Genomic DNA, 15,171 nt, shown 5'->3' on the forward strand with positions numbered 1-15,171 from the left:
GGTAACAAGTGAAATTGTTAACAAGTGGGGTTCGACAATAATCTATGCTGAAATTGCAATTATTCATTGTTAGTTTGCCATTGACAAAAGAATAGGTAGTATTTTAGGCAGTGTGCACAGTAGTATCAAATTAAGTGCTTTTAGTTCAAGTAAACGAGCAAACCTGTGGCAAATAGATTTCAACTGGACAAATATGAAGTAAAAGCTTAGAAGAACTCAAATGGTCACCAACCAGAACAACTGAGGGTAAACTGCATTCAATTATGTCTAATCTTGCTGTGTACCACTTGGAAGTAAAAAATGCTGAGAGCAGCTAGGATATCTACTTCCAGAATCTTTGACAAAATAGAAAATGTAGACTACAACCTACAAAGTGATAAATATATAACCAAGCTTTGGAAGCAACTAATTCGCAATGAATGAGTATGTATGGCACAGCTCAACAAGAATTTTACTTAGAGATACAGCACAGTAACAGGCTCTTATGGCCCAGCATCTAATTACACTCACGTGACCAATTAACCTAGCAACCCGTACATCTTCGGAATATGGGAGGAAACCAGAGTACCTGAAGAAAACCTGCTCAATCACAGGAAGAACCTACAACTCCTTTCAGGCAGCCGGTTGTTGGTGCCACAATAGCATTATGCTAACCTTTACACTACCATATCCTCTTAAATTATGCTGTAAAATTTTGTACAGAAAATTTAACACAGAATCACCCAAATACAAAACACATTACTTAAAAAATTTTTGAACAGTGATGAGTTCTTGGAACAAGTAGCCTTGGTTCTATGACTTGCAAAGGACTCTGCACATCTGGATGCCTCTGGATCAAATGACTGCCCTGATTAGCCATTATAATTATACAATGCAAATGTCAGAGTCGTAGGAGAATGAGACAGAACTTGCTCAGATTTTGTTTAATAATACCACTGCTCTAAACTGCTTTATGGTGTTGAAAGACAAGAGTAAAAACAGAAAATGCATTGCAATCAATATCCATCACCAGGATAAAAAATATTTCACTTCATCATAAAATGCAGTATTAAATAAGTTATAAGATTTTATATTGCAGTATCTTTAGGTAACATTTTTTATTCTTTCACTGTGGCTATGTAATAAAGATTAAATTTACCTTCCAATCATTTTTATCAAAAGGATTTCTTTTATCGTAATGTCCTACACCTTTTTTATATAATGCTCCATGAATTGGGATAAAATCAGATCAGGCTTTATTATCACTGTCTTATATGATGTGAAATTTGCTGCGTTGATGCACCAGAACAGTGCAATGGAACAATAATGTCATTTTCAAGGACTGTTCAAAAATCAATGACGGGGGAAAAGTTGTTCTTGAATCACTGAGTATGGGTCTTCAGGCTCCTGTACCTCCTTCCCTGATGGTAGTAATGAGAAGAGAGCACACCCGGATGCTGAGTGTCTTTAATGAATGATGCCACCTTCTTCAGGCACATCCTCGATGGTGTGGAGGAATGTGCCGTAATAGAGCTAGCTGAGTCAACAACCCTCTGCATTTCTTCCGATCTTGTGCTGTGGAGCCTCATATCAGGCTGTGATGTAACTAATCATAATTCTCCCCATCAAAGAAACTTCCAAGGCCCTTTGGTGACATAACAAAACACCTCACAAAGAATTGATGGTGTGCCTTCTTTATGACTGCATCAGTGTCAAGGGCCCAGAACCAATCTGTGAAATGTAGACACCCAGGAACTTAAAGATGCTCACCCTTTCCATCACTGACCCTCAATGAGGACTTGTATGTGTTCTCCCATGCAAAGTTTTGTTAAAAGAACACCTCAGTCTTAGGAAAGACAAATTAACAAACCCTCAAGTCTACAAAGAACTGTTCTTCAATGAAGTGGTTAGGCATAATTTGAAAGGAATACACTAGTTACATACACTCTACTGTATGTCATGTGACAATGTTATAAAACACCATACTGTATTCTCCAGCTTAATGTGAGAATGCCATTTCAAATCTGCTCATATTTTGTAAGTACCACTTTTTTTGATAAAGGCAAAAATAATTCACACTCAAATTTCCCCTTAAAATAGTTCTCTCAGAAAGATTACTTATCTATCAATCAGCAACTTCAAAGGAACCCTGGTAATACACTCACTATATCTCAAGTCAAGGACACAGAGGATTATGCAGATGTTGGAAATCCACAACAACACACAAAATGCTGGAGGAACTCAGCAGGTTAGGCAGCATCAATGGAGACGAATAGAGAAGTCCTGATGAAGACTCTCGACCCAAAACATTGATTGTGTATCCCTCTCCATAGATGCTGCCTGTCTTACTGAGTTCCTCCAACATTTTGTGTTTGCTGATCTAAAGTCGAGCATTTCTGAGTGTAGGCAAGAAAAATTGAGCCCAAAATTAGATCATGACAGTGCAAGCTTGAGAAGCTAACTTGCCTTCTCCTGCTCCTGCAGCTAATGTTCCACTAGTTATGAAGCCTTGAAATCAAATGTTGCTCTTTTTCAATGCACATGTATTCAAGATCACTGAAGCTTTTGTAATCTTATAAAAACACATTTAAAAGCAACTTCTATAATAATCCAATCTTTAGTTAAGTCAAATAATTCACATAACTTCTTTAATTATTCTTTGATCAATTGATGGCGCACGCATAAAAATTAAAATCTATTTTTCAATTGCAAATGTCTAAGATAGAGCACTGCATAATACATTAATACCTGACCATATATCATTATATGCATCGTGCATAAATTAAGTAAAATAACTTCTTAAAAGTAAATCTAATCACACCAGTACCATGATAAAGCAGATTTGGAGGAGGATAAAGTTTCATCATGGAAAAGTATAGAACAAGAGCTAATGGCACCAATAAGGTTGAAGGACTTTCTCCTTATAGGTATGTCTACCAAAGAATGTGATTTATATTACGGTCCAATTTTAACGCATATGCTACCAGTGTTTAGAGCAGCAGAAAAATTCCTAAAATTTAAAAGCATATGGTGCAAATCTTCTCCATTATGGAACAATAATCATCTTCTATCTGGGGGGGAAACCATTCACTAACAGAACTTGGGAGGATAAAGGTATTATTACTCTTCAAGATATTAATGGGGCAAGTACTAACCTTAGCTTTCAAGAACTGGTATCTCGATATAACATTGATAAACACTTTCTCTTCTTCTACTTTAGAGTAAGATCAGCTTGTAAAGCCCACGGGGTTCCCTGGGGGTCAGATTTAAAGGACCATCCCATTTTAATTTGGATACAGAGTGCTCTAGGACAGATAGTGTCATATATCTATGATAAATTAAACTCCCAGAAATATATGCCCACATCAGGAATGAAAGCCTGGGATAGAGACATTTCTGAATTGGGACAAGACTTAGACTGGGATGCGATTTGGGATAATGCTACCGATGCTTTGAAAAACCCAAATTATCGGTATATACACTTGAAATTTTGTCATAAAGCATACTTAACACCGAGAATTAGACATCAAATGGGACTGGTTCCTGACCCATATTGCTCATTTTGCCCCCACGGAACTGTTGGCTCTTTTATACATGTTGTATGGGAATGTCCAGGGGTTTTTGGTTTGTGGGGGAAGATTATCAGTACTCTTATAGAACTAACAGAGGTACAATTACCAATGGATCCCGCTGTACATCTTCTAAATGATGACTCCCACCTTTCCCTTATGAAGAAAACATGCAAAGTCTGGCTGGCAGGCCTAACTACAGCTAAGAAGATTGTAGTCTAGCATTGGAAACCTCACCATGATATTTCAAGTACCCACTGGTTTCGCAGCTTTTTGGACATTTCTTACCTGGAATTATCATCAGCAAAAATAAATGACGCACAACCAAACACAATCTTAATGTGGACAAATTTGATATCTGAGTTAAAAGATCTTCTGTTAAAATAGTAATGCTCTGTCTGTGTATGCACTACTATTCAGTTGGTTGGTGGAGGGGAGAGGGGTGGGGGGAGAGAGGGCGGAGGGGTGGAGAGGGATGTGGGGATGAGGGATGGGGGGAATGGAGATGAGGGTTGGAGGGTGGCTGGGTTAAACAGTCAAAATGTAATCAGCAAACTAGTTGTATTGAATGTAATTTGTTGGTATTGCAATAAAAATTTGTAATTTTTTTAAAAAAAGCAGATTCGGTATGACTGTAAATTCCGGTGTATAGGCCAAGAATTTGGCCCTAAACCTTGGTCCTAAAATTAGGGAGTCAGCTTATACAGAGGGTGCCAACTTCGGAAAAATGAATACACGAAAGACAAGTCGTATTTATTGGCTATTTTTGAGTCAAATTCGTTCTACTGTCGACGCATGAATTCTTTGAATGGTTTGTTTAAACTCACATCTAGTGGCTGGAGCACAGACATCAAACCACCAGGGATGACTGCAATGTCCATATTTTCAGCTTTCAATGTTGCTTTTGTCTCACCTGAGAAGTGTGCTTTGAACATGTCCCAGACAAGTAGCGACTTTTTCTTCCTGAAACCTTCGTGACGTCGACGCCACACCTCTTTAACCTATTTCAAGCAACCTGCTTCATCCATCCAACAGCATTCTTGAACATAAACAACACCCCGCTGGAATTTTCAGAGCAATCTTTGTTTTTTATCTCAACACAAGATCATGTCTATTCATAAATCGGGTGCACCAACTTCGCGTAGCTTTGAAATTTTTGCTGACCTCACGGTGTTTTTAGTTCCATTTCAACACTTGAACTCTAATCATTTCTCTGGTAACAATGTATCCAGACTATCGCTGGTGATTCACTTCTTCTTCCAGTTCTAGCCACTGGCATTGTCAAGTCACCGAGATCTTGTTCTTCTTTGAAGATGTGCAGCTTCCCCACTTGAAAGGGATTTAAGGTGCCTACTCAAAGGTTTTTTAACCAGATTCCACTCAATGACCAAACAACTTTTCCTTTTTCCTCCTTTTATTTTTCGCAAGTGCGGCAGTTTGATAGTTCCGTTAGTTCCATCAGTCATTAGTCCTTAGTCACTAGTCATTAGGTGAAAAAACTGGCTGCCTCTCGAACTTTGTAGACGAATTCCAACCTGCACAGTCTCCGTTTCTCTAATGGACCGTTATGGTCTCCGACTGTTATGTTTTCAAACCGGGTGAACCTTCCCAAAGGTTCGGGAGCTCTTCTTAAACCTCACAGCGTTTCTGAGAAGCGCCTGAGCGTGATGATCACTGTGACATAGCTAGCACTAACCCAAACGCAGTGACAGCAGTGCTCTTTTCCATGAAACAGTCTCTCAAGTTATTTAAAGTTCGGCATCTTACGGCAGATTCCAATGCTGCTCCCGGATTGCTGCTGTGATGCTGCGGGGTCTCCAAATGTTCCAGGCAGAAACAGCACTCAGGCAGCGGGTTCCATTCGGTCTATTAGTGGATTCTTGCTATTACTTTTAAATTTTATTTTCCTTTGCCTCTAGGTCCCAATACTTTCTAGAAACTCAAGTTTGACTTGACAGGCATGTTTTCCCACGGTTTGCACATTTCGTCTTTGGCATTTCCCTCAGCGTGTCCTCTGCCTTTCTCCACTCTCTCACTTGTTTCTGGTTTACACTAAACTTCTTAGCAGCTGCAGAATTATTTGTTTCTTTTAGCAAAATCAACAACCTTCAGCTTGAAGCCAGCATCATATCGCATTTGTTTTAATCTTTTGTACACGGTGATCGCAAACTCAATACTGAGTATACATACTGATCCCGCCACCCCGTTATGTTTTAATGAGATTACGATGGGCGCTAAATGGTTTCACATGAGTTACATTTCAGAGGATTCTTTTCCATTGGAAACTTAACCCAAAATTTCCCTCCCTGATTTATTTATTAAGAATTCATATAACACCCTACAATGTGTAGGCCTGTTTTCTTAGCAGGTACCGGTTCACAGAATTTTCAGGTTCCAGATCTGGCAAAGCATGTGAGACCTTGTGATCTTTTCTGGTTAAATCAAAAACCTCTACAAAAGGGGTCGGCTTATACAAAGGTAACATGAAAAAGTTACTTTTTTAACCTTGAAAATGGGGGTCGGCTTATACACCGGAATTTATGGTATTTTAATTGAACTGAATTGATTCAAATCATTGAAATATTCTTGTAGCTCCCCAGGGTATAATAAAGTTCATTTATAAAAAATGTTTGGCCTACTATATAATGAAACAGTTTGAAATTTTTTTAGTCATTTGCCTAATATGCCCAATATTTTTATGCCAACAAATTAACTGTAATGTGAACACCAATTTTTTTTGGTGAATCTTGGTGTCCTGTAAAATGCAACTCAAAACCAGAACCAATAAAATGATTGAAGACCAAGAGATAGCATTTTCTTGAAGTACTGCTAAAAAAAAGCAAGCATCCAGAAACTTCACAAACACCTTAAAAACATCATGTACAACGAGTATTTATTTCCTGTAACAGCATTTGACCAGAAGAACAAACAAACTTCAGATTAGGTTTATTATTATTGACATATGTCACGAAACATGTTGTTGCATAGCAGCAGTACAAGGCAATTCATCATAAATAACCATAAGTTAGAATAAGAAATTTTTAAAATAGTACAAAAAGAGAGCAGAACAGTGAGGTCACCTTCATGGATTATTCAGAAATTTGATGGCAAATGGGAAGAAGCTGTTCCTAAATCATTGAGTATGTGTCTCCAACTCTAGTACCTCCCCCCGATGGGAGATATGAGAAGCAAACGTGTCCCGGATGGTGAGGGTTTTTAATGATGGACACATCCTTCTTGACACACTACGTACTGAAGATGTCCTTGATGGTGGAGAGGCTGGTGCTCACGATGGAGATGACTACGTATACAACCCTCAGCAGCCTCTTTTGATCCTGTGCATTGGAACCTCTATACCAAGAGGTGATGCAACTGGCCAGAATGCATTCCACAGTACATCTGTAGAAACTTGCTCATCTTTGGTAACATTCTAAATCTCAAACTCCAAATGAAGTACAGCCACGAGTGTGTATGCCTTCTTTATGATTGCCCAGGATTGATCCTCTGAGATGCTGAAGTTCAGGAAATTGAAGCTGATTACCCTATCTACTGTTGACCCTTTGATTATGGACTGGTGTGTGCTCATTTGACTTCCCCTTACTGAACAATACAATCAATTCCTTGGCCTTACTCACAGCTGTTGCAACACCATTCAACAAGCCAATCCATCTCATTCCTGTACACCTCCTCATCACCATCTGATAACAGTTGTGTCATCAGCAAATTTTGACACAAGATGTTTGAGCTAAGCCCAGGCCACACAGCAACTTTCCTTCAGAAAATTGCCTCATCGGTGAGAAGACAAATAAGCAGGTTTTGTATTTCTGAAAGTGTGGATTGAATTAAAGAATAGCGCTATTTCCAAGTAGTTCCAAGGATTTTTTTTTGAAAAAGCAAGAGAGTCTGCCCAAAATATTCACTTCCAACCATGCTGTGCATATTTACTTCTGATATGACAGCTCAACTACTTACTTAAATTAAAAGCAAGTCTTTGACCAACAGCCTTCTGTGAAGATAGAACAAACCCTTGTATGGGATGGTATTGATCTCAAACAAATTCAATTGCACATTAGTTACTGAAACAGGAATATTTTTCTCCTTGCTTACATGTTAAGTAAGAGTTCTTTCCAGAGCACAGCTTCTATACAGACACCAGCTACTTTCGCGAATACTACATGTAAAGCAACTGCAGTGTTCAAATGAAAAGAATTTGGAGGTGCATATAGCAAGGCCAAGGGAATTGGATCAATTTGCCTTCGCTGACTTGGTGCTAACTATGAACTGAACTGGCTCTTTATCTCCTTTTAAGTGTTCTATAATTCCTTTAATCCGTAAGTTTGTAATTTTGTGTTTGGAAAAAGTAGCTATATTAAGTCCCAAGAGAATAGGCTATTATAATTGAGGCAAAAGCACACAATGGAAGTGCTACAAAGTTACTAAGTATCTACCATGTTTCTGATATATTGTAACAGTTTGATTGTTCAAAGAATGATTTCTTTTTGGGAAATACATTTCTACTAAGATAAACAGTGCCTCTTTCAGCTGATTACACAGCATTAATAGCATTTTATCCAATGAGTAGCTGAACTGTGCAGACGACAAAGGGCATATGTTCAATTAAATTCTGTGGAGTGCATAATCCAAGACAGCCAAAAATGGAAGTGGATATTAGCAATAAAGTACATGGACAAAACCATGACAAGTGCATTTGAACACTGCAAAGCCTGCCAGACCCTTTCATAATTTAATATCTCCTCTCTTCTCCTCAGCTCTAAAGAACTGTTCCTTGTACATTAAACCACCATTCTTGCAATCAGTCTAATGAAACTTTGGTACTCACTTTATCTTTTGCACAAAAAAAGGTTGCTCTCTCTCAGATTCCAAATTGGTGGACCTTCCAAATGTCTGTTCACTCTCCACCAGCAAAAAACATCTATCCACCTTGTCAAAGTTTCAAATCCTCAATAGAAATCATCTCTTAAAATTCAATATTCTAAGTAACACAAGCCTACTTATGTAATTAAGCTCTTCCTAAATGCCAATTTATGAAGTCCTTATTTGTATTGGAGGGGTCGTGACTGTCACATGACAGCACTGCCCATTACCTGGTCAAAAGACATGCCACCTGCCAATCAAGGTTTGACCCCTTCTCACCCATCAATGCACACCTAACCATTGGCCTCTTTAATTAGCCTTGTACTTGGCCTCGGGCAAGTGGCCTTTGTAATCAGCTTAACTCTGCCGGCACCAAGCCACTGGCCTTCCTGTGAATTACCTGGGTGGGACCCTCCAGTCCGCTGCACTATAAAGGGTGCTATGTGTGCTGGACCCTTTCTCTTTTTTGCAATCCCTAAGGGACCACCCCGCTTCATTCCAGGCCAAGAACCATAGCGACACTGGAAAAACTATTGGTGAGTTGGGCATTGAATAGGATTGGGAGCGTTGATAGTTGTCCCCAGTAGCATAAGAGCCATGCCTGCACAGAGTCAAGGGGGGGCTGGTATCATATTGACTCTTCCCTTGGGGGAGTGTGTCTGTGTACTTTGTTCCCATACAATTTTCCTATGTTCGTTAGTAATTGTCCCCATGTGTTTTACTGCCGATCCGACTGCTGTAAATTGTGCACGTGTGCATGTTCCTTCTGTTGCCATTTTCCCATGTTTGCCTTCTGTAAACAAAATCCTTTACTACCAAGGCTGCGTGTCCAGAATCCTTGTCCTTAAGACCTATCAAATCTGTTTCCTCACTTACAACATTATTACATTTTGATAATTTGTACAGCACTGTCAAAAGCCAGGACTTCCTTACTCAGATGCAATTCCAGATTTCTTCAGAACAATTTAAGTGTGGCTTATCAGATGCTTCATACAGCCACAGCAAACTTTCATTTAAAACCAACATTCTTTAAGGTTTTTTTAAAAATCCCATTTTGGTCCTGACCTGAGAGTTCAGATGTTATTACATAAATCTCTGCATTTGATTTGTGGCTGCCATTTCATAATTTAAATACTATTTGAATTTATTTCCCCTTCTGCAAAAAAAGTGATGACCCGCTTCTTCTTTTTATACACCATTTACACTCACAATAATAGCAATATTGTTGGTAGGAAACAGATAAATATTTATTCACTACAGACTATTCTCTGCCTTCCACTCAAAGTGTGAAGACTATATCCTCTCATACCACTCCATATACAACTACAAATAAATTAAGTTAGATATTAGACATTCTAAAACAACACTACCTCACTGTCAAATAATACTTCTCAAGTTCTTATAGATTACAATATCTTCCCCAAAAGATTTTGGACCCATAGTTCCAAAGCAAAATACTGCAGTCACTTGAAACCTGAGTCAAAGAAGTAAATGGAAGCATTCAGATCAGATGAAATCTATGGAAAGCTTCAGACTGATGACCTTTCATCAAAACTTATTAATAAATCCCTTGATTTCTTTCCTTTTGTTGCCTTTCTAATGTATTGGAATATATCCAATGTTTTAATCAAAAAAAAGAACAATTGAATTAGGGTAAAGCATTGACAATTTCCTTACCAAACCCCTCTAAAACTTTGGGATAGATCAATGTCTTTTGTGCTACAATTTTTTCTAATAATGCTGACAACAATCATCCAAATTTAACTTAAACCATACCCCAAAACAATCAGCTGTTTAGTAAAGCTAGTCCTGAGCTCAGTAAACCATGCTAATGATCTACCATCTAATTCAGGCCTATTGTTTGCTATCAATCATTTACTCACTGTTTTGTCATTAACTGCTTAGGTGATTACAGAAAACTTACTAGAAAGTACATATCATCTAAACCAAAATTCAAGCTTATTCAGTTTGGTACAGAAAAAAAAATTGAGGCAAAGCTCAACTCTGGACTGTTAATAGGCAAAGATTTGCATTTTAAGCTGTTGCCATTGTTCAATGTACAAAAACACAAACCAACTGCAATACTGAATTGTATCAGGAGTCTGTGTATCCATGACTCCAGAAGAATAATATCACTAAAGGCTCATCTCAATACTTAACACTACAAAGGAAATACTAGCAAGACAGTGATATTCTGCTTTTCACACTTCAGCTTCTTCACACCAAGGTTCCTAAACACAACTGTGCTGGCTAAATGTTGTTAAAAAAAATTGTCCAGCACGTTAGTGAAAATCTGAAATGTAGGGAAAAAACAAAGCAAAGTTTTAAAATACTGAAGGTCTTGACATGCTGTATGACAATCATTACCCAGTTGTAGCACACATCAGGGCACCAGACCTGAGATATTGCGTCTTTCTCCACAGATGCTGCCTTACCTGCTGAGTGTCCAATTCTGTTTTTATTGCACACTGACCAAATTGAATTAGAAACTTCAGAATTTGAAACAAGATTATTAATTTTACCTCAACTGGCACAAAGAAAACTGCTTTTTAGTTATTCCAGATAATTAAAATATCATATTGCTTCACATTATGCGCAGTGCATCCAGTACTACTCTTTGAGAAATTTCTCCACTTTCCACATTCTGCAGTATATATTGTTTCTTGATTAATGATAGTCATTATAGCAAGGAACACCTCCATTCAAGATCTAGTGACAAACATTTCTTTACAAGATCTAAACTAATTAACAAGAAATTACTCAAATCTACAGTTAAATATTAAACATCCCAGAGTTGCAATGTTTCCAGAATTAGGATTGCCATTTGGATTTCAAATCAGTACATACATGTCAAAATACACTTAATATGAAGATCTTCACAACACTGTGAATCAAATTGACTAAAGAATTGATCATAGAACCATAGAATTACATTTTAAGAGCCAACTAGGTACATCAACACTGTGCCAGTTTTCTCCAACCAGTTTCACTTCCTAAATACTTTCCACAACTTCTTTTCAAAGAGGTTATTATCCATACAGCTGTCAAGAATAGGACTGAGCTTTGGTATTTCAGTTCTAGCTTACAATCACTGGGGTTGTTTTCTTATTTTTTGCCATTGATAAATAAAAACAAAACATCCCAGACATGAGGATGTATTACCCTAATCAAGCAACACACAATATATATTACTGTGTTTTCATGAGAGTAATGTGCCATCATTTTACTATAATTCCAGTAATACTTAATACCTCTGTTTGGACAATTTTGTCCACCCTCTTCGTAGATGATTCTTGGCCTAATATACAGAATGGACGAAAAAGTTGAAAGGATAAGCAACTCATCAGCATTGAAAACCTCATCTGTTCGCAAAGAATTAGTCCAATTCATTCATATACTACAACAAAGAAATCCCTCCTTGGTTTAGAAAACACTCACGGATACAGAACAAACAGCTATTCAAATATTACCCAAAACAAACAATACAATGCAAAATTAACAGAAGCCATCATGCTTTTGGGAAAGCAAAGCCTATCAAGTACTGTTACCAAAGTGACATTACATGCATATTATGGAAGCCTCACATGCCGAAACTGTTCAAGAAAACCAATTAGTTTATCAAATAAAAATACCATTCTACAAAGAATACACACATCAACTCAACAGAAATTTTTTTGGCAAATTCTTGAGAAAATATTTTAAAGCAATATAACAACAAATTATATGTACTATTATCAAATTAAGCCAAGCACACTTTCTACAAAATAACAATGAAATGCTAATATCCCTCAAAATGAACATTAACATGAAAGAAAACGTTAAACAATACAACGGATGCAATAGTGCATAAACATAAGCAAACATTAAATAATTTTGAGAGATTATGCCACTGTTTTGCACCATCAGCCAGTAAAAAAAACCTTCTTTCTGCCCAAGCCCAAACCAGCGTTATACGAGATCCAGCAACAGCAGGGGGAGGAGCAGTAGTATTAATCGGACAAATACACACCACTCTCTTATCCACTCACTTTTTATGAGCCTTCTCTTTCTTTCCTTTCGGCCTCCTCTTCCGAGCTTGAATGGCTAGGACTGACAAGGCAAGAAATACAAGAACATTTTTTTTTAAAACATGAAACTAAAAAAACTGCTCTCTCAACTGTATTGTATCGGACTATTTGTAGTTGTACGTTTAATAGACTGCCTGGTGTTTAAACTGACAGACGGACAACCTATTTCCTTTTTTTTACCTTTCCTGGAACTCATTTTTCCAGCCGGGATTGTCCTCGCTGAGCCGCGCGCAGGCGCAAGCGTCAACTTCCAGGCGCTCGAGCGCAAGTCAGCTCGGTTGACCGGTATACAAACGACGTCACTTGCCTTACATGGAAGGCAGTAATTAAAAGGCCAATATCAAAGATGGATTGGCTCCTCACAATTAAACTTTCCTTAAAGATCATTCCCAATTATGCTTTTAAATAAAAAAATACAAATATATAATATTCTCTTCAAATGTTAAGACTAAAAATAAAACGTTAAATAATTCATTCATTCATGTTCAGTACATTGAAGGTGTGCTGATTAACTTGTTCACTTGCTTTCTTAACTTCCTGCTAACATACCGTTTGTGAAAGATGAAATCCATTTACTTAGGCTCAAGTGTTTATTGTGTGCATATTAATGATCAATTTGGTATTTAGTTGCATTGTGATCTGCACTGCACAGGCCTATAATTGCAAACTGATATCAGAACTGATCTTTCAAAATATTTACAACTCTCCCAAACTGTTTCTTCCAGCTATAAACATATCATTGTCGATCCTTCTCCCCTTTGTGCTTCTCCAGCTTCCTTTGAATGTAACAAAGAAATATGTGAATCATACAGATTGGAACAGTTGTATATCAAGAATATTTCCATCAATGACCTTAGTCATTCTATTTTCTCTTAAAAATATTTTAACTTTATGAGAGGCTTTGACATCTTCCATTGATGCACCATCAATAACTCACGCTGAGACGTAGGAAGCGAGGTATCGGCTTTTATTGACTGGAAGAATGAACAACACTACATCCCGGGGAATGAGGCAGGGCAGGGCAGGGCAACAGAATCCCTCTGGGATTTCTTTTCCTCCAGAAAAAAATGGCTCCCCCAACTCTATAGTGGTTATTCTGCACAATACCAGAGCTAGTTATTTATGAAGTGTGACAAAATCCATTACTTTCTTATCCAAATTATGCCTCCATCTGCTACCACTTGCACTTGATTAAAATTCAGAAACTTTACATGTGTTTACTGACCTCCACACCATCCTATCTTTGTCCCTCACACTCCTAACCCCTCCCTTTCTTCTTTATCCACTTTCTCCCTACCTTAACCGCTAACTCTTCTTTATATCTTTCTCCTGTTCCAAGTGTCTCAAAACCCTTCCTTGCTCCTCTACATTCCCTGCTTCCCATAATACCTTATGCTTACCCTCATCTGCCATCCTTACCACCTGCTTTTCATCTCCCACCCTATTCCAACACTCCCCCTCAATTTCTCTTTTTGCTTTCCACCATTTCCTCACCTTTACTCCTCTCCATCTCTACCATTCCATTCATCTTGGTTCTCCTTTTGCTCAAATTACTCTTCCACCAAATTACCCCACCCCAAACACCCTCCTCATCTCAAATCATCCTCAACTCACTCCTCTCTTACATCCCACCCCTCCTTTCCTCCATCCTATCCCCAAACTGCCCTTCTCCACCACCCTCTTACACCTCACCTCCCAAACCACTTTCACAACATCTCCCTCCCACTCCAAATCCTCCTCTCAACCCCACCCACAAGCCCACACGCTATTCCTCCTCCCCAACCCACATCCTTCTCCTCTAACTCCACCCACCTTTCTGCTTCACCCAACACCCTTCCTTAACCAAATTTCTTCCTTAAACTCAATCTCAAACCCCTCATCTCTCAACCTGAAGCCCCATTTTCATTCCCAACCCCTCTGGCCCTACCTCAGCATTTGTACTTGCCTTAGCCCTACTCCCTCACTCCCACCCATCCCTTTAGATCTTCTTTCTCCTCAGTTCCCACCTCTAACCCCTTTTGCTCTCATGCATCCCCTCACTCCAAACCTACCCCTTCACCCCAATGCCTGACAACTTTACCCTAACCCCTCACCCCCAACTCCTTACACTCCTTTACCACTCCCAACTCCATCTCCTTCAACCAATCCCTGTCACCTCCATTCCATCATCCCAACTCCAACCCCTCCCCCTATAATCCTTCAAGTACCTTCACACCTCAAACCCCATCTCCCCAACCCCGAGCCCCATCCCTTCACCTCCATTCCCTCATCCTCTCCCCAACAACCGTCATCCTGTCTCCTTGTCTCCACATCCCCTTCAACCCAAATCGCACTCTCATCCTCTCAATCCTCATTGCCTCCTACCCAAAACACATCCCCTTACCCTCTAACCCCGTTATCTCACACCCAGGCTCATGCCTTGCCCCATCCCTCTCACCTCATTCCTCAACTCATCACCCCATTAATGTCAATTCTCACACCCCACACCATCACCTCACCCCAAAACCCCTCACTGTACCATATCCCTATCCTTCAATGCTTACCTCCTCTTCCCCATACCACTTCAATCACTCATCTCCACTTCCATTCCTCACTTTTACCATCACCTCATCCCCAACCACAGCTTCAGCTGAGGATAGGAAAATACAAGTGGAAAAACATTCTCTGAGGAGTATGAGATA

The 15,171-nt window shown here is 38.9% G+C and overlaps 1 protein-coding gene across 11 annotated transcripts in view; it reads right to left on the minus strand.

Moving 5' to 3' along the window:
* Positions 1 to 12,738, minus strand: part of LOC140738806 (SRSF protein kinase 2-like) — a 201,307-nt gene extending 188,569 nt beyond the window's left edge. For 3 of the 11 annotated variants that reach the window (XM_073066663.1, XM_073066664.1, XM_073066662.1), the window contains exons 1-3: positions 12,671 to 12,738; positions 12,452 to 12,512; positions 11,675 to 11,721 (exon numbers count right to left, since the gene is read on the minus strand). In XM_073066663.1, coding sequence (XP_072922764.1) covers positions 11,675 to 11,721; positions 12,452 to 12,512; positions 12,671 to 12,686 — 124 coding nt within the window. In that variant the 5' untranslated portion in view covers positions 12,687 to 12,738. Of the gene's footprint in view, positions 1 to 11,674; positions 11,722 to 12,432; positions 12,513 to 12,670 lie in introns of those variants that run through there. The other 8 variants (XM_073066666.1, XM_073066671.1, XM_073066667.1 and 5 more) reach the window with 6 other exon arrangements.
* Positions 12,739 to 15,171: the final 2,433 nt, after the last annotated feature.

This window comes from Hemitrygon akajei, chromosome 14 (genome assembly GCF_048418815.1).
Source record: "Hemitrygon akajei chromosome 14, sHemAka1.3, whole genome shotgun sequence".
NCBI classification, from domain to species: Eukaryota; Metazoa; Chordata; class Chondrichthyes; order Myliobatiformes; family Dasyatidae; genus Hemitrygon; species Hemitrygon akajei.